Here is a 24,475-nt window from a genome sequence, read left to right as displayed (position 1 = left end):
ATGTTTTCATTGATCATCCTTGAGATGTTTCTACAACTTGATTGGAGTCCACCTGTGGTAAATTAAATTGATTGGACTTGATTTGGAAAGGCACACACCTGTCTATATAAAGGTCCCACAGTTGACAGTGCACGTCAGAGCAAAAACCAAGCTATGAGGTCGAAGGATTTGTCCGTAGAGCTCCGAGACAGGATTGTGTCGAGGCACAAATGTGGGGAAGGGTACCAAACAACTTCTGCAGCATTAAAGGTCCCCAAGAACACAGTGGCCTCCATCATTCTTAAATGGAAGTAGCTTGGAACCACCAAGACTCTTCCTAGAGCTGGCCACCTGGCCAATTTGAGTAATTGGGGGTGAAGGGTCTTGGTCAGGGAGGTGATCAAGAACCCAATGGTCACTCTGACAGAGCTTTAGAGTTCCTTTGTGGAGATGGGAGAACCTTCCAAAAGGACAACCATCTCTGCAGCACTCCACCAATCAGGCCTTTATGGTAGAGTGACCAGTTGGAAGCCACTCATCCGTAAAAGGCCCATGACAGCCTGCTTGGAATTTGCCAAAAGGCACCTAAAAACTCTCAGACCATGGAAAACATGAGAGTGCAGCAACGCTCCCCTCAAGCTGACAGAGCTTGAGAGGATCTGCAGAGAAGAATGGGAGAAACACCCCAAATACAGGTGTGCCAAGCTTGTAGCATCATACCCAAGAAGATTCGATGCTATAATCACTGCCAAAAGGTGCTTCAACAAAGTGCTGCATAAACGCCTGAATACTTATGTAAGTGTGATATTTCAGTATTTTTTTATTTTTTTTATAAATCAGCAAAAAGTAGATGTGTCTAAACTTTTGACTGGTATTGTATATATATATTTTTTGTGGTTTCCTGTTTTGCATGTTATTTTGGCATTAATATGTGTCACATATCAGTTTGCAAACAATGTAATTTTTTTAATATATAATTGAGTTATTAAAGCTTTCTTGAGTAAGGCAGCTCCAAAATGCATGTGTTTCAGCCTAGTTAAGTGCTTTCTGTGGTGGTTGTGCAGCCAGCGTAAAATAAGGAGTGTAGGTGTTGACAATGTTCTCTAGTTACGCCATGATTGGCTCAGTGTTCTGTCACTCATGGGGACACTATGTCACCGCAAAATCTACAGGGAGAGCAAAAAAATTCAAGCCCCTTTGGTGCTGCCATAGAGTTAGTTACATTAAAAGTGCCCATGCAAGAAGGCTCAAGGTCATCGGCCACAGATAAAATGACGTCAAGTCACATTATATCTACCGTAGCTTTGATTTGATTGGACCGATCATGTCAACATCATACTTTCAACATCTTAGCTAGCGAGCTAGTAATCATCATCATGAATCAAGTCAACATTCTACTGGCAAATCCTTTTCAATCCTCGTCAGAGAATACCAGACTTTGAGGACAAAGTTTGATGACAGAATTTGCCCACGAAGGACCGCCGCGCCACCTTCCTGTTCAAGTGAGCACAGCACAACAAGGTGATTCCAAAAATGTATATGCTGCCGCATAAATGATATATTATGCCAGGGAGATATGTATATTGTAGCTAAGAAAGTAATACTAAGTGTATTTTGTGTAGTAAGCTGTTAATAGCCCATGTGCTTCACCCTAATAATTTGGTCCCTTTCCCCCTACTAATTTAGCCTACTGTTCTGACTTGGTGGTGCAAATGTAGCCTATAGCCTGTTTTAGAGAAATGTTATCATCGAATATTGTAAGTGCTTTCATTGTCTGCTTATATGCCCCCTTTATTTATCCAACGGTTCTGACTTGGTGTACAGGGAGAACACTGTAAGAACGGCCCATGTTCTGAATTCTGTCGCTGTACATTTCAAAGTGCTGAACAAATAGTTATATTGACTACGTCCGTTCTACCTCTCTCATTAATGTCTTAATCGAAATTACAGATTGCCTCTTATCCACTTGTCCTCCCCTTAATCCATAGTTTGTATTTCTGAATTGTCAGTAGAACCATATTTGTTTAAGCAAGTCAGCCATATCAGTTATGTTTTTTTAAAGGCAGTAAATGAGGCTGATTGAACTGTTTCGCTGCCAGACAAGGCTCAACTGATAGTCAGGTGTAGCAGTGGTAAGGTTTTGGGACTGTTGTTGGGACAGCTTTATGTAGGCCCTAAAAGTTTGTGGGCACCGTTTCTCACCGTTATTGTACAATAAATGTATTGTTTAGTGTTGTGTAGTGACATGCATCAAAATATTTTTTGTTTGTTTCTTTACCCCACCAAGATTTACATGCTAAAATCGCCACTGAGTAATGCAATATCTAATGTATGTATTGCATTGTGACCCATTCTGTCCAATCCTTGGGGCATCCCTACTCTACTCCCCAACCCTTAACCTAACCGGTTCCTTACCTTAACCCTTTTAAAATGTCAACTTCAATGGGGTAGGGACATCCCATGGTTCGGGATAGCACGAGCCTAGCACCAAGTACCTACCCCTTTTAGCTCAAGAGCACCCCTAAAGGCAAACGTTCTGTAAATAATGTTTCATTGTATGATTGGTTCTGATACGTATCAATTCAATTTCAATTCAAGGGGCTTTATTGGCATGGGAAACATGTGTTAACATTGCCAAAGCAAGTGAGGTAGATAATATACAAAAGTGAAATAAACAATAAAAATTAACAGTAAACATTACACATACAGAAGTTTCAAAACAATAAAGACATTACAAATGTCATATTATACATATATATATATATATATATATACAGTGTTGTAACAATGTACAAATGTTTATCACTCACTGGGCTTTGACCAATCAGAGGCGACACAAACAAAGAGATGCGCGCGCGAACCTTTGAGCTTCGGGTGCTTCCACCAGTGTGAAAATAGCCACAATAAGGATTAGCCACACTTGCTGAATTTTAGGTTCGCATTCAAAGTTAAAGTCCCCCATTGAAATTGATTAAAACGCATACAAAAGGCAATACTTTGTTAATTTGACACAAAAAATGTACAAATCTGTTGAAAGTACACTATGGCTGTAGTAGACTTTAAAATTACATCAGCCTACTCAGTGACACCCACAGATAACAATTCTGAATAGATTACACAAATACTAGCGTTATGGCTCATATTCATAACGCTCAAGGTACTAAACGATATCATAACCGCCATCGATAAAAGACAGTACTGTGCAGCCGTCTTCATCGACCTTGCCAAGGCTTTCGACTCTGTCAATCACCATATTCTTATCGGCAGACTCAGTAGCCTCGGTTTTTCGGATGACTGCCTTGCCTGGTTCACCAACTACTTTGTAGACAGTGTTCAGTGTGTCAAATCGGAGGGCATGCTGTCCGGTCCTCTGGCAGTCTCTATGGGGGTGCCACAGGGTTCAATCCTCGGGCCGACTCTTTTCTCTGTATATATCAATGATGTTGCTCTTGCTGCGGGCGATTCCCTGATCCACCTCTACGCAGACGACACCATTCTATATACTTCCGGCCCATCCTTGGACACTGTGCTATCTAACCTCCAAACGAGCTTCAATGCCATACAACACTCCTTCCGTGGCCTCCAACTGCTCTTAAACGCTAGTAAAACCAAATGCATGCTTTTCAACCGTTCGCTGCCTGCACCCGACCTTGAATATGTGGACATCTATAAGTACCTAGGTGTCTGGCTAGACTGTAAACTCTCCTTCCAGACTCATATCAAACATCTCCAATCGAAAATCAAATCTAGAGTCGGCTTTCTATTCCGCAACAAAGCCTCCTTCACTCACGCCGCCAAACTTACCCTAGTAAAACTGACTATCCTACCGATCCTCGACAAAATTGCTTCCAATACTCTACTCAGCAAACTGGATGCAGTTTATCACAGTGCCATCCGTTTTGTCACTAAAGCACCTTATACCACCCACCACTGCGACCTGTATGCTCTAGTCGGCTGGCCCTCGCTACATATTCGTCGCCAGACCCACTTTCTCCAGGTCATCTACAAGTCCATGCTAGGTAAAGCTCCGCCTTATCTCAGTTCACTGGTCACGATGGCAACACCCATCCGTAGCACGCGCTCCAGCAGGTGTATCTCACTGATCATCCCTAAAGCCAACACCTCATTTGGCCGCCTTTCGTTTCAGTTCTCTGCTGCCTGTGACTGGAACGAATTGCAAAAATCGCTGAAGTTGGAGACTTTTATCTCTGAGCAGCTAACCGATCGCTGCAGCTGTACATAGTCTATCGGTAACTAGCCCATCCATTTTTACCTACCTCATCCCCATACTGTTTTTATTTATTTACTTTTCTGCTCTTTTGCACACCAATATCTCTACCTGTACATGACCATCTGATCATTTATCACTCCAGTGTTAATCTGCAAAATTGTAATTATTCGCCTACCTCCTCATGCCTTTTGCACACAATGTATATAGACTCCCCTTTTTTTTCTACTGTGTTATTGACTTGTTAATTGTTTACTCCATGTGTAACTCTGTGTTGTCTGTTCACACTGCTATGCTTTATCTTGGCCAGGTCGCAGTTGCAAATGAGAACTTGTTCTCAACTAGCCTACCTGGTTAAATAAAGGTAAAAAACAACAACAACATTGCATATAAGTATGCCTACAATGGAATCCTACAATCTAGTTCAGCCACAGTGCGATATTTTTGTTTGTTGTGGTTGCAAAATTAACAAATTCCGACCTTGTTTAGCATTATCTCGTCCAAATGTGTCATTATTCCACTATTTGTATCTGTTTGAATCACTTTCAATGATAGACTTTTACTTTGAAGGAAAACCGCAAACTCCTCTATAGTCGCTCATCCTTATTGTGGCTAGCTTCACACAGGTACCTCTTTTTGACTAAAGTTTTCCATAAAATCTCGATACAGTTTGAATATTTTTTAAACCAGTTAGCTAGCGAAGCAAGACATGTCGTTTTTCTATGCATGTAATAACGCAAGTAGAATGTACATTTCGTGGGGATTTGTGAACTACTGAAAGAAAGTAGCAAGGTAAACACAAGCTTATCAATGCTAGCTAGCTACTTAGATGGCTAACGTCAACGGAATCAGAGCGAAGCTTGTTAACTAGCTACCTTGCTAACGAGCTGGCTGTAAGCGGTGCTGTTATCCAAACCTAACCTGCAGCCAGCTAGCTAACCTTGACAAGGTTAGTGCCTGCACAACCTCCTTAGCCGTCTAAACGCAACGATTTACGATAGAGTTGGTTGGCTCTGATGCCAAATAAAATGATTCAAAACGACTGACTTCAGCACCAAAATAATAGCCCACAATATACACACAATATTGTTCTTTGGATGCTAAAATTAGTAGTTTTGATAAGAACTTCATTTTACGACATTAGAGCTGTCTGCCCACACTAGTCGCCGCTCAACTCCATCGTAAATCGTTGCGTTTAACCGGTGTTTCTATTCCTATGATTTAACTAGTAGCTTGCTACATCTATGGTTTGTAGAGAAAAGTACGAGAATAATGTTCTTTGTTTTGTAGTGTACACCACCTAGGCTGTCATCATCACCATGTCGCAGACCACTCTGTTGGAAGAGGTGGTCCAATGGAGTAAGGACACCTGTCGGCTGGAAGTCAAATCCGTCCTCCCCAAACTCATCATATCCTTTCGTGGGTCACTATTGTACAAAACATGGTATGGGGCATAAATTATTTAATTATGGTTGAAATTACTGTAAACATCAGTTCTGGGATCTGCACAAAGGCACTTCAAACCTATCCAGTTTATGTGGTATGCCTGTATGTGTAGCTACTACTGTTGAAGTCAAATGGCATTACCTTTGAACTCCTTAACTGTGTGTACTCCATGCATTATAAGACCGAAAGCTGGGAAGAACATATACGTAAGTCTAATCTTTTTAACATCAAATCAAAGTTTTACGAGTCGTGAAAACACAGATTTGCTGCCGTTATCGCAGGTCCAGCAAAATACGTGTTTCTAGCTCCAACTGTGTAGCAATACCTAGCAATAACGTTTAAAAAATATCAGAACGAGCAACGTCGGAGACTGGAATATAAATATATATATGCGTACATACTTATAATGGTGTGTAAAGACAGTTTTTGACTCACATTGTAGTTGGGGACATGAAGTTCAGGTCGCAGTTGTAAATGAGAACTTGTTCTCAACTGGCCTACCTGGTTAAGTAAAGGTAAAATCAGAAGTTGTCACCTGTCAGTAAACCCCAGTCATAATTCAGTGTTCTCCATGAATAAGGCCTGGAGTGAAGTGCCAGTGGTACTCGTTCTCTCATTTCATGTTTGTGTCTTCTTTTAGATGTGCTGAAAATCATCACAGACATGTTCCTGCCTCACCTCAGCCTGTCAGAGCTGGAAGACGAGTGTTTCTCCAAGGTCTTACCTAAGGTAGGACATATTTCATTTCTTGTTTGGACACAGACACGCATGTTCATAAGCATCAGCTCAGTGTGTGTGTGTGTGTGTGTGTTTAACTGTTGTAATGTCTGCAGGTCGGGAAGATGTTCAACACACTGATGGAAGAGATCACTAACCAAGTAGGAGGGCTGTCCATTCAGAACACGGAAATACACTCTTTTCTCAGGAACATTCTACAGGTGTGTTCTTAATGCCTGGTAAATTCTCTGTCTCTGATAACATGAGAGAGAATCACTCCCCTGTCTCTCTCTGTCTCTGATACAACATGAGAGAGAATCACTCCCCTGTCTTTCTCTCTGTTGTGTTTTAAGGTATAAGTTGTTTTCCCCTCTTCAAATCTGAATGCTAATTGTACTGAGTGGACATCATTAGCTGGGGGGAGTTCTGTTTGCCAGGTGATGGTGCAGGTGTTGGAGGTGCTGTCTGGCTGTGTGCGTCATGTCTGCTCATTTGAGGAGGCTCCTGCCCTGGATAGTATCCGCTCCTTACCCTCCTGCATCCTTAAGGTCCTCAGGAACACCTTCCAACACTGCAAGGTATGACTGCAAGGAATTCACTGTTTTAATTATTCTTACTGTGCAAATGTCTATGTCTAGGAGTATCTCTCTGTCCATCATGTTCATATGTAGTTTTGTACTGTATGGAGTCAGTGGCGTTATTACAATATGTTGTGGGAATGACTGTTTCCCCAGGAGAGTGGGGAAGTGTACTGTGGGCGTCTGTCCCTGGTGGGAGACCTGCTTCAGGGCCTGTTTAAAGAGGCTTACTCACTACAGAAAGGCCTGATGGAACTAATGGACAGGATCTCCCTGGAGAACACAGCCTCGGAGGGCGACGTCTCCGACATCATCACTGGTGTGTGGTGTGTGTGTGTGTGTGTCTCTCGGAAGAGACTTATGCATCCGTCTGGTTGTTTGTGGGTAGTAATTCTCACTGTAGATAAAAGGGACCATTTTATACTATTCAGTGTTATGGTAAGACATTGTCATACATTAACAATAGTTTTTGCCTCGGTGATGACAATGAAAAGGTGTTTATTTTCCTCAGTGATTCATAGTCTCCTGGATATATGCTCGGTTATTTCAAACCTTGACATCGCACTACACGCCAACACATGGAAATTCATTATTAAGTAAGTATAGAACGTGTACATTTTTAATCATCATAAACATTATCTGATCGATTGTAAATGAATTATTCACTAAGTATAGTCCGCCCCACAAACAATACATTTTGCTGATAATTTAAATCTTTCTGGCTGTTTTTGTTGGCTGACTGATTGATTGATCTGATCAGGCAGTGTGTGAAGTATGGGTCGTTGGTGGAGGAGCGGCTTCGTCACGGTGACATCACATCCTGTCTGTGCGATGACCTGCTGGCATCGTTCCACAGCTGCCTGGAGCTGGCTGAGCAGATCAGTCAGGCGGGGCCACAGGTACACGGCCAATCACATCACAGTCTTGAGGAACACACCCTATGAGCGAAAGACGACGATACATCTTTTGGGTTGAAAAGCTGTTGAAAATAGATATTTTTGTTTGAAAAGACGTTGAAATGTATATTTATGGTTGAGAAGACGTTGAAAATAAATCTTCAACTTGTGCTCACCGGGTTGGCATTAATCTTTCATTAATTTCCTCATGTTTTTTGTTGCTGCGTGCTCACTAAACATGACCTTGATGAGTGGAATGTGCTGATTTCCTTCTATAATTATTTATTTATTTCACCTTTATTTAACCAGGTTGGCCATTTACAACTGCCACCTGGCCAAGATAAAGCAAAGCAGCACAAACAACACATATTTACACATGGCATAAACAAACGTACAGTCAATAACACAATAGAAAAATCTGTATACAGTGTGTGCAAATAAAGTCTGGAGTCCAAATGTATTATTCATTAATATTACACAACAATAGAGAACATTTTGTTTGACCAGTTTGTTACTGGTCAATTCAGGACAGAAATGCAACGTTCTCACTGTGACCCTAGATGTCTGAGCATGAGGTGAAGGGTAGAACACAGCCACACAGTGAAACAATGCTCTCTGCTTGATCTGGTTGTTCCTGCTGTCCTGTTGAACCGCTGGTCTCTGTGTTTTCTACAGCAGGTGGCACACAGCCCAGAATACAAGCTTTTTCAGAAAACTGCAAAGATGTGCAGATTTTTTGCCAACACATTAGTTCATTACATAAAGGAATTCAAGGCTTTTCTTTCTAAGTCTTGCGGACGCTTCCACCAACTCTACCTTCAAATCGTCAGGTACAATACAGCTACACTTTCTGCAACTCACGCGTACTGTACACTCACTCACACACACCCCCCCTCTAGGGTTAATGTTTGATATTTTATCCACAGCAAGTTTCCCCCCAGCCTGTGTTCCCCAGTGCTCCCCTCCCCTCTGTCTGAGGAGCTGAACGGAGCAGCTCTGGTGCCCATGGACGCTCTGCTCTCCCAGCTGCTCCCCCTCAGACCCTTCGCCGAGTCCGTCCTCAACCCCAGCCAGCGTGAGTCCACCTCTACCTTCACCCATGTGTAGAAAAATATGAAATACTGCAGTCTATGCTAACCCATGTGCTTTATTGACATTGTTTGGTGCACTTTACTTTACCATGATGCACTTTACTGCCATGAGCCTTTGGTCTTGAATTGCACAGTCTGTTTCCTTATTACATCCATGTCCACTGTCCCACGTCCATCTGGGGCCTCTGTCAATGTACTGTAGGGATGCTTTCCGCCTCGAGACATATGTAGCAAAACACACACACACACACACACACACACCCCTTCTGTTGGGGGGGGGGGGTCAGAGGTCAACTTGGAACACAATTCTCTCACATCTCATAAGGCCAAAGTACCACTTTGAATATCAGGGCTCTGCTTGTTATCCGTCATTAATCAGGCGACATAAACAGTAGAGATAAGAAGTTCAGCTCTTTTTTTTTACTGACTCTGATCTTATCGACTCATTCGTTCTTTTGACTGAACCTTTCGACTCGTTTAGTTCCTTTTGAGACAGTAATGCCCAGTGCACACAGGACCACCTTTACCTGCAAACGATGAACTGAAGACTCATGATTCTACAAGTTCATGTCAACAATGTTGATCGCTAGCAAAACAAATATGATCATTTCTTGATGCATTTGAAAACGAAGTCTAGTTGTGGCCGGACTAGATTGTGAACGGCTGATATGGGTGATAAGAACAATATCGTTTCGACTGCAGTCCCCCCCCCCCCCCCCCCCCAAACTATTCTTGTTCGAGTTTGTTGAACAGAGGCTGTGTACGTTTTTGTTTCTACAAAGCTGTGTCCATCATAACATTCAATAATTCATTGTATTCATTCTTGCCCCATGCGACCAATGATCATTTCTAAAAATGTATTTTTCGTCTATGCTGCCTGCAGCACGATCTGTTTTCCTGCACGGCTACATGACAGACAGTAGTTGGTCAGAGGACGTCTCTGGAGCCACTGAGCCAGAGGAGAGTGTAGTAATCCTGCTGTAGGACTTCACTGCGGTCAGCGGGTCAAAACTAATTACTTAAATGAACGAGTCACTCACAACAACAAAAAATGAAGCACGACTTGAGTCATTAAAAAGAGTAGATTGCGATAATAATGCCTAAAAATGTCACTAATAATAATGCCTAAAATACCCCCTTGTGTCCATTTTTACCAGTAGGCCTACAGTCTCATGAGTCTTGTCAGGCCCACCTTGTGTTGAGTGTGAGCCTTTTTGTGGCCCCTGCCTGTCCTGTTTGTGTACCTGTATGTAGAGTTGAGTCCTGAGACAGAGTTACCTCATTGCCTCCTGCTGGTGAGTGTCATGGGTCAGTTCCCCTCCCATCCAGAGGAGGCACTGCAGCTGTGGTGTGACGGCAGCCACTTCCCTGAGGACACACCCAGGTAGGAGGGCTCTAGACTATGGCTGTCGACCAGACATTAGTCAAATAGTTTTTTATTTAGTTTGACTAGTGCAAAATAACCAATTAAATAGTCCCAAAAACTCCATAATACATCAAGTATTTCATTTTCATCCAAACATTTATTTGATCTGGCATTCTCTCTCCCCTCTCTCTTCTCCCCCCCCTGCCTGCCCTGTCTTCAGACTGCCTCTGTTCCGGGCCTTGTTCCAGAGCTTCAGGCGGTGCTGTATGGAACGCAGGGTTCCAGTCCTGTTGCCTGGGGTGATGATGAAGGGTCAAGCCCAGGGGAATGTGACCCTACATCATCACGTCTGCGTGATGCTCTGTGCCCGTGTGGCATCGCTGCCCCCAGAACACTTCCCCCTACTGGTGAGGCCCTTTTATTTTACCTTTATTTTACTAGGCAAGTCAGTTAAGAACAAATTCTTATTTTCAATGACGGCCTAGGAACAGTGGGTTAACTGCCTGTTCAAGGGCAGAACGACAGATTTTGTACCTTGTCAGCCCGGGGATTTGAACTTGCAACCTTTCGGTTACTAGTCCAACGCTCTAACCACTAGGCTACCCTGCCGCCCCCAAGATATTGTGTGTAAGAATTTTACACACACCGTGTACACACACATACTCTACACAGCACTTTGGCCCATGAGTTTTTCATAGCTTGGAAAAACTGTAAATGATTGCATTATGATGAAATTGTGGATACAGTATGTTTATGATATTATACCAAATCTCCGTTCTCTGTTTAATTTAGTGGAAACAACAAGGTCATTTCTGGTGAAATTATCACCCTGAAACGCAACTGTTTTTCTACTGTGGATCAGTTTATGATGTCATACCAAACCTTCCTCTCTTTATGTTTTGTTCTCTCTCTCTCTCTCTTTCTCTGTCCTTCATTTGTGCTAATCCATCCATCAGGAGCGTAGTCTGTTGGAGGCCGTGCTGCAGCCTGACACCCAGACGGCTCTGCTGGCTACTGACGTGTGGTGCTTCATGGCCCGGTGAGCATCTGGCCACAAAAACACCGGCCTTCCTTCCACCAACACTGACATTGCTTATAAACTGATGCTTTTTTTTTTTTTTCCAGGGACAAAATTAGCTCACTATGCTTATGTGGTTGTCTCAACCAAACCACCTTTAAAAAAAATGTTGATGTACTAACTGGAAGTCTTCTCTGTAAATGTAAATGTAAAGTACACTTCACATAAATGTACGTTGCATGTCCTGTGTGTTTGCTGCCGGCTGTGAGTGACTCTGTCCTCTCTCTGCAGGTATGGTACAGCTGAACTGTGCTTGCATCACGGTCTCCTCACAGCTCAGCTGGTGAGTAGAGAGGACAGGCGGACCACAGGGGTCACACCTTCTCCCTTGCGATCAGTGATCTCTCTCTGTCTGTCTCTTTCTCTCTGTGTGTATCCTAGTTTATCATCCCTATCCCCAAGGCCCAGTCCCAAATCCACCCCTAAGGCCTACGCACTTGTGGAGATCTGAGAGGATTTGATTGTTATAAGACATGTGGTGTATTTAGCCTATCACAAGGCAAGCTGGAGCTGCTACCAGATGGCTTAACACCTGTCAAATCCAGTCAGATCTCCACAAGTGTGTAGGGTGCAAGCCTTAGGGGTGGATTTGGCATCTCTCTGTGGGCAAGGTGGCTGTAGACTAGGGCCTCTCTGATACCCCGACAGAGGCGACAATTGGTGTTTCTGGATCCTGGGGGAAGGAGACACCTGTTAGTAACCGTGCCCCAGGTCATGAAATAAACTGAAGCTACCTACCTTCCCTTTTTCCACCCCCCCCCAGGTGAAGTCGTGTGGTGGGGAGTGTTACCAGCTGTCCCACCTGTCTCTGCTGCTGAGACGTATGGTGTTCCTCATGACTCCTGAACACCAGGTCAGACAGCAGCACGGAGAAAACGTGTGTGTGTGTGTGGGGGGGGGGGCTGTCGCTCTCTGGTTTTATAAAGTGATATGAGCTTATGGGTGTGTTTTTTTTATTTACATTTTGACCGAGTGTGTGTTTTTCATGTGATATGTGTTATACACTTCTGTGTGTTTTCATTGTAGATGGAGTTGGTAGAGCGTTTCCCTCCCTCCCAGGATGACAACCTCCCTGTATGGTGTCACATCCTTCTTAGAGCCCTTTCCCATGATGCCCGGCAGCGGGTCGAGGCAGACATCATCACCTTAACTGACACCACTGTGACAAACTGGCAGAAGGCTGGGTGCAAACTGGGACAATTGGACAAAGTGGTGAGGAGGACAGTTCAGACTCCCTCGGTTCAGAAGCTGCTTTAGACCAAGGATCAAAGCCTATCAAAAACGCTTTTTAGTGCCCAGCTGAACACTAAAGTTAATGTTGTATTCTATTCCACTGGAGGGATAGTGCTGAACCTACTTGTTTTATACAGCCTCATTGACAGGCAGGCACCTTTTTTTAAATAAATAAATAATGAACATGCCTCGTGACACATTTCGGCCTTAGTGACCACGCTGAAGGTCTCATTTCATTACCAAGAGTATAGATAGACAGGGCAAGGCTACACTATTATCTGCTGCATGGTATCTCCTGGCCTATAGTAGGTGTTGAATAGAAAGAGCATGACTGGCTATACGAGCTTAGAGAAGGTGAAGAGTTTGGTTTAAGAGCTTAGATAAAAAGTACCAATAAAATAAATCTTGTTTCGTATGAGGAAAATCAGGGTAGATAAGGACATTTCTTGTCGTCCTAAGTGGACCGTTCTGTTTATAATTTAGAATGAAAGCACTACAGTATGGCATGTCAGTTCGGCCCATTTTCCCGCCCCCCAGAACAAAGCGCTGTTGTCCCTGCTGATGGTGGTTCGAGGTGTATCTCCAGAGGCAGAGTGTGGGTCGTCTGCACTGACGATCATCTCACAACTCTGGGTTGCCATGTGTCCCAGTCAGGTGAGGGAAGTGCTTCTGGACACACGCAAACACACTCACAAGTACATTTGGGTGTACAGTTTTGCCTGTTCAGTTAACTCTATCCCTTTTGATTGGCAGGTGCAGAGCCACCCTAGCATCCAGTGCACTCTGAAACTCCTCCTCTCCATGTCAGCCATCTTGGTGAAGAGTTTTGACCCACAGGTCATCTGTCAGGTACAGAACACAAACTCACTTCAGTGACTATGATGCTCAGTGATGTGCTAAATTATCAGGTCCAGTGGGCTATCCAGACAACGCACAGGAGGGAACTTGACTAGTAGAATACAAAAGGTGCAATTTCGACAATCTCTCAATTAGCCCATGTCAGAAAAAACATTTTCTTCATTGGTAAGTTAGTCTAGCCAGCTATCTAAACTAGTAGTAATCATGGTTAAATTACCGACCGGGAGGGGCCCCATTGATTTTGTTAGTCACTCTCACTCAGATATCATATTCAAAACGGAAAACGGCTAAAATGTTTTGCTCACAAGGTGTGGGGGGGCCCGCCAACAACATTTCACTTAGGGCCCCCAAAAGGCTAGGGCCGGCTCTGACTGCATGTGTAGGGATGGATGTGGGTAGGCAGACTCTCTCTCCATCTCTCTCTCTCTATATGTCTCTGTCTCTCTCTGCCTCCATGGTGGCCGGCCTCACTACTAAAGCCACGTTAATTTTGTTATGAGAACTTATAGTAGCCTATCTTTTTGTTAAGAATATAGCTTCATTTCAGTCAACTACTCATACTGGGTTCAGGCCCCGTTTTAACGTTAGAAGCTATCAGGCTAAAAGTAGCCAGAGTCCTTGAGCTACCTGGCTGAAATTCCAGCGACTATTTACCAGTTGTTGTATATTATAAATTGATTGAGTGTGTTTTTAGGCCCTTGTGTGTGTGGGAGCCATGGTCTCTGAGAAGTGTCCTGATGACCTGCTGCTGGCTGCTCTGGAGTTCTTGGCCTCTCTAGGCAAGGTGTTCATCCCACATGATAGCCAGGTATTGTATGATAGCCAGGTACTACTGTATGATGGACAGAAAAATGTATTCTGAACAAAAAATATTAAGTGTTGGGCCCATGTTTCATGAGCTGAAATTAAAGATCCCTGAAATTTTCCATATGCACAATTAGCTTTATCTCAAATTTTGTGCACACATTGTTTACGTCCCTGTTAGTGAGCGTTTCTCCTTTGCCAAGATAATCCCATTCATCTGACTGGTGTGGCATATCAAGAAGCTGATTAAACAGAATGATCATTGCACAGGTGCACCAAAAGGCTACTCTAAAATGTGCAGATTTGTCACACAACACAAGTTTTTTGGGAGCGTGCAATTGGCAATTTGAATGCACAGAGATACCGTGATGCGATCCTGAGACCCATTGTCATGCCATTCATACGCCGCCATCACCTCATGTTTCAGCATGATAATGCACAGCTGAAAAGGTCTGTTCTGCTATGGCCTGCATACTCTAGACATGTCACCCAATGAGCATGTTTGGAATGCTCTGGATCGACGTGTACAACAGCGTGTTCCAGTTGCCGCCAATATCCAGCAACTTTCACACAGCCATTGAAGAGAAGTGGGACAACATTCCACAGGCCACAATCAACAGCCTGATCAACTCTATGTGAAGGAGATGTGTCGTGCTGCATGAGGCAAATCGTCACACCAGATACTGACTGGTTGTCTGATCCACGACCCTACTTGAATTATTTATTTTTTAAGGTATATGTGACCAACAGATGCGCGTGTGTGGTGTGTCGTCCACAGAGTCAGGTGTTTCCCAGGCTGAGTGATGTGTTTGGGGTCCTGCTAGCTGAGCGGTCCTGGCTAATAAACCAACATACCCTGGAGGCCTTCGCCCACTTTGCAGAGGTGAGACTCTCCTGAACACTGTTTTTAAGTGATAGGAATATAATGTATCTTAAAAATTCCTATGAGTTTCCTTCTTCCTGAGGGCACTTGGCTGAGTTTTTATTTAAAACTGGAGGGATAGTTGCCATTTTAATGTACGTATGCACTTCAATGTGCATGTACAGTGCTTTCAGAAAGTATACACATCCCTAGACTTTTTTTCTCATTTTGTTGTATTCCAAAGTGGGATTAAAATGGATTCAATACACAGTGGGATTAAAATGGATTTGTAATTTTTCTTCAACGATCTACACAAAATACCTTTGTCAAACTGAAAGAGAAATTATAACTTTAAAAAAAATCACTAATGTATCTTCATTAGATAACTATTCAACCCCCTGAGTCAATACAGTTGAAGTTGGAAGTTTACATACACCCTTAGGCAAATATACATTTAAACTCAGTTTTTCACAATTCCTGACATTTAATCCAAGTAAAGATTCCCTGTTTTAGGTCAGTTAGAATCACCACTTTATTTTAAGAATGTGAAACATCAGAACAATAGTAGAGATTTATTTCAGCTTTTATTTCTTTCATCACATTCCCAGTGGGTCAGAAGTTTACATACACTCAATTAGTATTTGGTAGCATTGACTTTAAATTGTTTAACTGGTGTCAAACGTTTCGGGTAGCCTTCCACAAGTTTCCCACAATATCTTGGGTGAATTGTGGCCCATTCCTCCTGACAGGGCTGGTGTAACTGAGTCAGGTTTGTAGGCCTCCTTGCTCGCACATGCTTTTTTTTAGTTCTGCCCACAAATCTTCTATAGGGTTGAGGTCAGGGCTTTGTGATGGCCACTCCAATACCTTGACTTTGTTGTCCTTAAGCAATTTTGCCACAACTTTGGAAGTACGCTTGTGGCCATTGTCCATTTGGAAGACTATTTGCGACCAAGCTTTAACTTCCTGACTGATGTCTTGAGATGTTGCTTCATTATATCCACATAATTTTCTTTCCTCATGAAGCCATCTATTTTGTGAAGTGCACCAGTCCCTCCTGCAGCAAAGAACCCCCACAACATGATGCTGCCACCCCCAAGCTTCACGGTTGGGATGGTGGTGTTCGGCTTGCAAGCCTCCCCCTTTTCCCTCCAAACATAACGATGGTCATTATGCCAAACAGTTCTATTTTTGTTTCATCAGACCAGAGGACATTTCTCCAAATGTCCCCATGTGCAGTTGCAAACCGTAGTCTGTTTTTTTTATGGCGGTTTTGGAGCAGTGGCTTCTTCCTTGCTGAGCGACCTTTCAGGGTATGTCGATATAGGACTTGTTTTACTGTGGATATAGATACTTTTGTACCTGTTTCCTCCATCTTCACAAGGTCCTTTGCTGTTGTTCTGGGATTGATTTGCACTTTTCGCACAAGTACGTTCATCTCTAGGAGACAGAACGCGTCTTCTTCCTGGGCGGTATGATGGCTGCGTGGTCCCATGGTGTTTATACTTGCGTACTATTGTTTGTACAGATGAATGTGGTACCTTCAATTGCTCCTCAAGTCTTGGCTGATTTCTTTTGATTTTCCCATAATGTCAAGCAAAAAGGCACTGAGTTTGAAGGTAGGCCTTGAAATACATCCACAGGTACACCTCCAATTGACTCAAATGATATCAATTAGCCTAACAGAAGCTTCTAAAGCCATGACATAATTTTCTGGAATTTTCCAAGCTGTTTAAAGGCACAGTCAACTTAGTGTTTGAACTTCTGACCCACTGGAATTAGGATACAGTGAAATAATCTGTCTGTAAACAATTGTTGGAAAAATTACTTGTCGTGCACAAGGTAGATGTCCTAACCGACTTGCCAAAACTATAGTTTGTTAACAAGAAATTTGTGGAGTGGTTGTAAAATGAGTTTTAATGACTCCAACCTAAGTGTAAACTTCTGACTTCAGCTGTACATGTTAGAATCACCTTTGGCAGCGATCACAGCTGTGAGTCTTTTTGGTTAAGTCTCTTAAGTGCTTTCCACACCTGGATTGTAACAATATTTGCACATGTCTTTTTTAAATTCTTCAAGCTCTGTAGTGTTGGTTGTTGATCATTTCTAGACAGCCATTTTCAAGTCTTGCCCGAGATTTTCAAGACGATTTTTAAGTCCAAATTGTAACTAGGCCACTCCGGTACATTCAATGTGGTTTTGGTAAGCAACTCCAGTGTATATTTGACCTTGTGTTTTAGGTTATTGTCCTGCTGAAAGGTGAATTAGTCTCCCAGTGTCTGTTGGAAAGCAGACTCAACTAGGTTTTCTAGGATTTTGCCTGTGCTTAGCTCTATTCTGTTTATTTTTATCCTAAAAAAAAACTCCCTAGTCCTTGCTGATGACAAGCATAGCCATAACATGATGCAGCCACCACAGTGCTTGAAAATATGAAGTGGTACTCAGTGATGTGTTGTGTTGAATTTGCATACAAACATACAGCTTTTTATATTCTGGACAAAAAATGAATTTCTTTAGCATATATTTTGCAGTATTACCTTAGTGCCTTGTTGCAAACAGGATGCATGTTTTGGAATATGTTTATTCTGGCTTCCTACTTTTCACTCTGACATTTAGGTTAGTATTGTGGAGTATTTACCAAGTTGTTGATCATCCTCAGTTTTCTGCTATCACAGCCAAAAAACTCTAACTGTTTTAAAGTCATCCTTGGCCTCAAGGTGAAATCCCTGAGCGGTTTCCTTCCTCTCCGGAAACTGAGTTGGCAAGGACGCCTGTGTCTTTGTGCTGACTGTGTGTATTGATATACCATCCAAAGTGTAATTAATAACTTCACCATGCACAAAGGGTATTCAGCATCTGCTTTTTACATTTTTACACACCTACCAATAGGTGCCCTTCTTTGCGAGGCATTGGAAAATGATCTGGTATTTTGTGGTTGAGACTACTTGAAATTCACTGCTCGACAGATAATTGTATTTGTGGTGTACAAAGATTAGGTAGTCATTCAAAAATCATGTTCAGCAATATTATTGAACACAGAATGAGTCCATTCAACTTATTACTTGTTAAGCACATTTTTACTCCTGAACTTATTTAGGTTTGCCATGACAAAGGGGTTGAATACTTATTGACTCAAGACAATTTTCTACAAACAAAAATTCCTCTTTGACCTTCTGGAGAATTCTGTGTAGATAATTGACACAATCTCAATTTTAAATTCAGGCTATATCACAACAAAATGTGGACAAAGTAAAGGGGTGTGAACTTACAGCACTGTGTTAATTATTATTATTATTTTTTTATATTTAACTGGGCAAGTCAGTTAAGAACAAATTCTTATTTACAATGACGGCCTACCTTGGCCAAACCTGGACGATGCTGGGCCAATTGATGTGATTACATCTAAGTCGTTCTGGATAAGAGTGTCTGCTAAATGACTAACGTGTCATGTTCATGTTTCAGGTCACCAATCATGAGGAGGTGATCTCCCAGAGCTTGTCTTCAGAAGACACCAAAAACAAAGTGGTGAATTTCCTCAGTAAGGTAATGAATGGTACACATCCAATACACAATCATTGGGACCTGGAGATAATAAAAGATGGGACTGAACATTGTCGTGGAATTATTATAATCAAAGGGGAGACTTTTTTTTCCATTTTATTTCCCCCAAATAATTTAACTTTATTTAATTACTGCAGTAATGGAGTTGGTAAGTAACCACTAGGAGGTAGCCGCCAAAAACTCAACTAGCAGAACTGAGCCACATCATTTTATAGTTAAGACACAGCCTCCTGAATACATGACAAACAACAGATGTGTGGAATGGGTCAAACGGTTAGGATTATTATGAAATAAATGAGTAATTCATAGCAGACAGTATCTGCTATGAAGACTGTTCTCATTGTATGGAAACCAGGGTTTGGCCCCCAAGACGAGGTTCTCCTTATCAGCAATTCATAACAGATCTCGTCCCTGGTACCTTAGACACCATTTTTTTTTTAGGTCAGTTGAGAACATGTTCTCATTTACAGCTGCGACCTGGCCAAGATAAAAAAACAAAGCAGTGTGACACAAACAACACAGAGTTACACATGGAATAAACAAACGTACGGTCAGTCAATCACACAATAGAAATAAATCTATATACAGTGTGTGCAAATGAGGTAGGATTAGAGAGGTAAGGCAATAAATAGGCCGTAGTGGCGAAGTATTTACAATTTAGCAATTAAACACTGGAGTGATAGATGTACAGAAGATGAATGTGCAAGTAGAGATACTGGGGGTGCAAAGGAGCAAAAAAAACAACAACATATGGGGATGAGGTAGTTGGATGGGCTATTTACAGATGGAGGCTCAGTCCCTCACATGCACCACTGATCATAGAATGGAATGTGGCTGTTGGGTTTTAACACCTAGCCATCACTTAATCAGTTGCCAGCCCAAGCTTCAGAGACTCCTCTCAGTTCACACGTGAGTTCTAAGAACCCTGTTCTATTGCATAAAACAACAGTATTAAAACATATTGTGCTTTTCTACCATAACATGTGTTCTTCTAGACTATTAACGCACAGGAAACGGCGGAGACTCGGCTTGAGAGGTTAAGATTGGAGACGCCTGTTCTTGATAGACACAACATCATACTGGAGACCAATGAGAAAACTGCTGCTGAGGTTTCAGCTGCATCTGCCGATGATGACCAGTCCACTGCTGACACCGAGGTGAGTGATGAGGCTGATGCCTGTGACCATATTTGTGTTTTTTTTGGGGGGGGGGGGGTGAAAGATTAACTCTACAACAGCTGTTGATGGCAAACTTGGCAGATTTATTCAGTGAGATGGTGGTAATAAAAAAACTAATAGTTTGTCTCTGAACCAATAGCTCAAAATACCTTATTCATTTCACTTCCCTTCCTAGACGTAATTACTGATCGTACATTATTCACCAAGTCTGTCCCGTCAGTGATTACTTCATGGAAGTTGGGATGTATTTTGTAAGTGTTCAGACTTGGACAATGATACAGTGACTCATTACCCCCCCCCACCATCCCCATCCAGCCCTGTCCCAAGCGAGCACGGCAGGAAACCAGTGTTGAGGAGTACAGCCGTTACCTCCAGACAGCTGAGAGTTCCCTGAGGGCCCTGCAGACGCTGGTAGAGGGGCATGCCACCGACACCCCAGATTGGGTGACATCCAGACTACAGGAGCTGCAGACTCTGATAACCCATATCAGCACAGCCAACCCACCAAACCACTAGTGAACTGGACATTTTTGTATATTTTTTTTATAAAATAGGGTTTGTATGGGGGGGGGGGAAAGGGTCAGTCCTTATTAAACATGAATCCCTTGAATATGGAGTCTTTTCAGTAAGTTGGGTGTGTCCAGACTGGATTGACAAGAGGTTCATGATTGCCCTCTGCTGGTGAATGTGACATCCTGTGGATCTCTACAGCACAAATTCACTAGTTCTCAATCAACAGACAATATTGCAAGTGAAGCTGCAGTACGGTATAATTTAATCTAGGTCCATTGTAGCCACTCATAAGACAAGGCAGGAAAGAGCAATTTAATCATGTGCTTGAACTGGGAAATCAAGATGGTCCATTAAAAAGCTTGGGATTGTTGCTTTCACTTTAAATCAGACCTTCTTACTGTTAGCATTTTTTTGTTGACAAATGTCACGCGGTGCAAGTGAAGCTGAGCACTGGGGCGGCAGGTAGTGGTTAGAGCGTTGGGCCAGTAACCCAAAAGGTTGCTAAGATCTAAACACAGCTGGCAAGGTAAAGTCATCCTGCCCCTGAACAAGGCAGTTAAATTAACCATGCCCCGCTTCCATCCCGACACTATTAGGCTTGTCAGACAACGGAACCGTAAAATTAAAACCAGACGTAATCATAAAACCTTTTATTCCACCAGAAAGATACAAATAGTCAAATCTTTCATTCAAAGTCTATTCCCCCCCCCAAAAAGAAATCTCACATCTCTCCAGGGGTTTATCAAGTCTTCCTCAAATCCTTGCATGCTCTCCCCAGAGGGACGTGAGGAGATCTTCTGAAAATTCTCAGGAAGGACTTGAGGTTCCCCCTCTCAAAAAGTCATCCAAATTAAAACTGCCAGATGAGAAATGTTTGGCACAAAACTAGAATTAAAACAGTCCACTAGTTTAGTGGATGACATTTTGGCAAACTATGATGAAGGATTCTCAAGGTCAGTCTGCTGCCCCAGTCTAGCTGGTAACAATCCCAAAGAGTCCCCTCACATCATTCTAGTACAAAAAGTCAAGTTCCCATAGATATAATTCCTTAGTAACAGGATGGATGGTCATCTTATTAACCATCTGAAAACTGATTAAAATCTCAATTGTAAAATGTATTCTTCAGTGTCTCACATCCCATCACATTTATTTTTCATTAGCAATATTACTTCATGATAACGGTTTAGAACAGGATGTGCAGGTGTTCCAGTTCTGATTGGCTGGTTAAGGAGAGGTGTATCCTGGAAATTGAAGTGCTGCAGTAACCAGCAACATGTAAGTCTCTACAACGTGTCTGAGTAATAGATCCAGCCAGGTAACTGTTAATCACCAGGTGTTCTCATCCTCTCCCCAGTTAAGGTCATCTCCTTCTTCCCAGCCTTCTGCTTCCGTCTGTGGAATACAGAGATTTAATTAACATGGCCACTCATGAAGCAGGAACTTTTCTTACGCTAATGAATTTCCTTTATAGTACATGGGATTGACATTACATTCTGAAAGGCTCAGGACTATTATGTTGGTTGCCTGAAGTTTATGATCACTTGCCTGAAAATGAACCAGTTACATGCAGGAATGCCATATATTAGCTGCCTTTCACCTACACATTAGGGGAGGAACCAGAAAGTCAAAATACAAAGAATTCCAGTAGTGATCTATCAGTAAAAAAAAAAAAAAAGGCTCAACTGCCATAAACACAAAATTCTCTTTCACTTAAACCAGTTTTCCAACAGCAAACATTTTTTGTTGTAGCCCCAGACAAACTCACCTGATTCAACTCGCAGTGCTTGATGATTAGATGACCAGTTGAATCAGGTGTGTTTACAAGGGGCTTCAATGTGCATCGTTGGGGAAACAGACTTAAAAATCACTGGGGAGGCACCAGACAAAATCAGTACTGGAATTCTTAGCCGTTTGACTTAAAAAAATTAAATTTCAAGCGCCGGATTCTGTGAATATCCCACCGAGGGCCTGGTGAAAGACGTGGATTGCTTTTTAAAGTGATCCAGTGGTACACAACGGACCCTGCACCTACCTAGTCACAGAGAATAGTAGTACTTTGTTTCTGTCACATGGACTCACCTCCGTCTGGTCAGCAGCTGCGAACTTGGCGGGGAGTGTTAGTGTGTCAACAGATGGCTCAGTGTGTTCTGACGGTGCGGCTGTGAGCAGCCCAGTATCACTAACATTGCTCTTCACAGGCAGCAGCAGAGCTACAGCAGACGATAGTTTAATGTCCGGCTCCATGTCTGCAAAGAAGTCCAATTCCGGGTCTCTCTCCTGCTTCCTCTTCACCTCGATGGTGAACTCCTCTCCCAGAACCCTCGTGCCGCCATCCTTGCGTGCAGTGTGCAGCTTGGGCCTGGGCTCGTCGTTAGGTTGCGGTTCTTCTTCCTGCCCCCAGCCGTTGTCCCAGGAAGACGTTACCGTTGTCTTCCTCTCTAAAGCCTTGAGGTTATAGCTCAGTTTGAGGGGTTTGGACCCCCCTCGCAGGGGCTCGGCCGTCAGGTTGAGGGGGGGTGGTGTTGCGGTTAGGACCACAGGGTCTGGTATGGGCGCAGTGGGGGAGAGGTCAAACGCGGGCTCTGTGTCTTTGTTGTCCCATGGTTCCTCCTCTTGATCCCGCGTTCTGTCTGAGGCCTGGATGTGTGTCTTGACTGACTGCTCCTGTTCCCCCTCCTCTGGGTCACTCCAATCTGGCCAGTCCTCAGCCTGACTCCGGCCCTCTGGCCTTTCTGGCTGGTCGGGACTGTAGGAGGACTCCTCTTCCTCGTTTTTGCTGAAGCCGTTCAGGGGTAGAGATATCTCTCTACTACTACCTGGAATAAGGGCCAGATGACTGGTATAAGCTTCAACCACTGAATGTGAGTGAATTGGAAGAGGTAAGGTTCTCAGTATTACTTCCTTACCTGATTTGGGTGGCAGGGAGTATATCCTGGTGGTCTCTCTGGCCTGAAGGCTGTCTATGTTCCCCAGGACCAGACCCCCTCTCACTGCTACCGGTTTGGGGAACAGACTCAGGACCTTCGAGGGCTGGGCAATCTGGGGATGGGACCCTCCAACTATGTGAACTGGAGAGGCTAGAGAAGGAAAGGATTAATTGTTTTGTAGGGAACTATGACTAGCAGCACTGCAGTTATATGAAATCAAAAAAGATAAGCGTTATCTTATGCGTTTCTTACTTTCTGGGGTGACCTCTGTAGACTTAGTGAAATTGGGCCTGGTGCGTTTGAACACCTTGGTCCTCTCCCCACCCACCACCACTTGGGCACCTAGCAACGGCACCAGCACAGCCAGGCTCTGCAACGTCATGGCAACCAGAGAATCATTTGTGTCTCTCATCCCAAGCAACACCTGCAGTTTACAAGGGAGGGAGGAAGAGATCTTGAGTTGAAACAGTGTTTTCAAAACATACAAGGCAAACCCCAGCAAAGACAAAATACACTGAACATGCAAATGTTGGAACCACAGACATTACCGTATAATGTTTCCGAATAAAGTTATGAGAGGTGAACCACACATCTGGTAAGTAACTTTCCGGAGACCCCTAATAACTAGGTTCACATCAGTGGGGTAACAGTCGTGCAGAAAATGGACAACCTGGCTTCAAAACCAGTCAGTAACATCAGCAAATATGAAAAGGGTGTTTTGTTTGTCTGACCTGAGGTAGGATTTGGTTCTTTAGCTCATCTTGGGAGAAACACTCAGCGTAGACGTGAATATGAGCCAGCAGCACCATCCGGACGTGTTCCTCGTTGACCTTGAAGAGCTTCAGCAGCTGAGGAACCACATGTTTTCTGTAGAGAGAGACCGACAGGAGGCACTCCTCACTCCCACCACAATCTGTCAACACAGACAGATTGAAATTAGAAATCTGGTCAAATATATTCATTGAATAAACTTGAAACTTGATTTAATTGTTTGTTTTTTTAAACAGAACACGGTGTATTCAACATGTCAATACTACTCACAAATAGGTAGTATTGGAGTCAATCTCTCCTCTACTTTCAGCCAGGAGAGATTGACATTAATATTAGCTCTCTGTGTACATCCAAGGGCCGGCCGTGCTGCCCTGTTCTGAGCCTATTTA

The 24,475-nt window shown here is 43.1% G+C and overlaps 2 protein-coding genes across 9 annotated transcripts in view; one reads left to right on the top strand and one right to left on the bottom strand.

The window, feature by feature from the left end:
* Positions 1-4,791: 4,791 nt before the first annotated feature.
* firrm (fignl1 interacting regulator of recombination and mitosis) lies at positions 4,792-21,440 on the top strand. Of its 6 annotated transcripts, none has more exons than XM_020475481.2 (24): positions 4,792-4,833; positions 5,498-5,616; positions 5,820-5,859; positions 6,294-6,382; positions 6,487-6,591; positions 6,808-6,948; positions 7,105-7,267; positions 7,460-7,544; positions 7,709-7,847; positions 8,520-8,674; positions 8,771-8,919; positions 10,190-10,319; positions 10,522-10,708; positions 11,258-11,340; positions 11,611-11,662; positions 12,143-12,232; positions 12,406-12,591; positions 13,150-13,266; positions 13,366-13,461; positions 14,165-14,278; positions 15,053-15,157; positions 18,599-18,679; positions 19,693-19,854; positions 20,191-21,440. In XM_020475481.2, exons 2-24 carry the CDS (start codon positions 5,527-5,529, stop codon positions 20,389-20,391), a joined length of 2,760 nt encoding a protein of 919 aa, XP_020331070.1. In that variant the 5' UTR covers positions 4,792-4,833; positions 5,498-5,526; the 3' UTR covers positions 20,392-21,440. The 6 variants fall into 6 exon arrangements, with proteins under 6 accessions (XP_020331070.1, XP_020331069.1, XP_020331071.1 ...); XM_020475480.2 differs by having other exon boundaries at positions 4,792-5,156; XM_020475482.2 differs by having other exon boundaries at positions 4,797-5,156; positions 6,724-6,948.
* The window catches only part of scyl3 (SCY1-like, kinase-like 3), a 20,581-nt gene continuing 16,739 nt past the window's right edge, over positions 20,634-24,475 (bottom strand). For 2 of the 3 annotated variants that reach the window (XM_031785452.1, XM_020475485.2), the window contains exons 9-13: positions 24,047-24,228; positions 23,568-23,739; positions 23,295-23,465; positions 22,468-23,204; positions 20,687-21,780 (exon numbers count right to left, since the gene is read on the bottom strand). In XM_031785452.1, the coding sequence (XP_031641312.1) occupies positions 21,715-21,780; positions 22,468-23,204; positions 23,295-23,465; positions 23,568-23,739; positions 24,047-24,228 (1,328 nt within the window). In that variant the 3' untranslated portion in view covers positions 20,687-21,714. Of the gene's footprint in view, positions 21,781-22,467; positions 23,205-23,294; positions 23,466-23,567; positions 23,740-24,046; positions 24,229-24,475 lie in introns of all 3 variants that reach the window. The other variant, XM_020475484.2, reaches the window with a different exon arrangement.

The sequence above is a fragment of the Oncorhynchus kisutch genome, linkage group LG13 (genome assembly GCF_002021735.2).
Source record: "Oncorhynchus kisutch isolate 150728-3 linkage group LG13, Okis_V2, whole genome shotgun sequence".
NCBI classification, from domain to species: domain Eukaryota; kingdom Metazoa; phylum Chordata; class Actinopteri; order Salmoniformes; family Salmonidae; genus Oncorhynchus; species Oncorhynchus kisutch.
Note: the sequence above shows the minus strand (reverse complement) of the source record. Positions and strands in the feature narration are given on the sequence as shown.

Excerpts from the sequence above, each read along its gene's own strand:
- firrm (XM_020475481.2), top strand. The coding sequence starts at position 5,527 with ATGTCGCAGACCACTCTGTTGGAAGAGGTGGTCCAATGGAGTAAGGAC. Across the intron at positions 6,949-7,104 it reads ACACCTTCCAACACTGCAAG|GAGAGTGGGGAAGTGTACTG; the intron begins GTATGACTGCAA and ends CTGTTTCCCCAG. Across the intron at positions 12,233-12,405 it reads TCATGACTCCTGAACACCAG|ATGGAGTTGGTAGAGCGTTT; the intron begins GTCAGACAGCAG and ends TTTTCATTGTAG.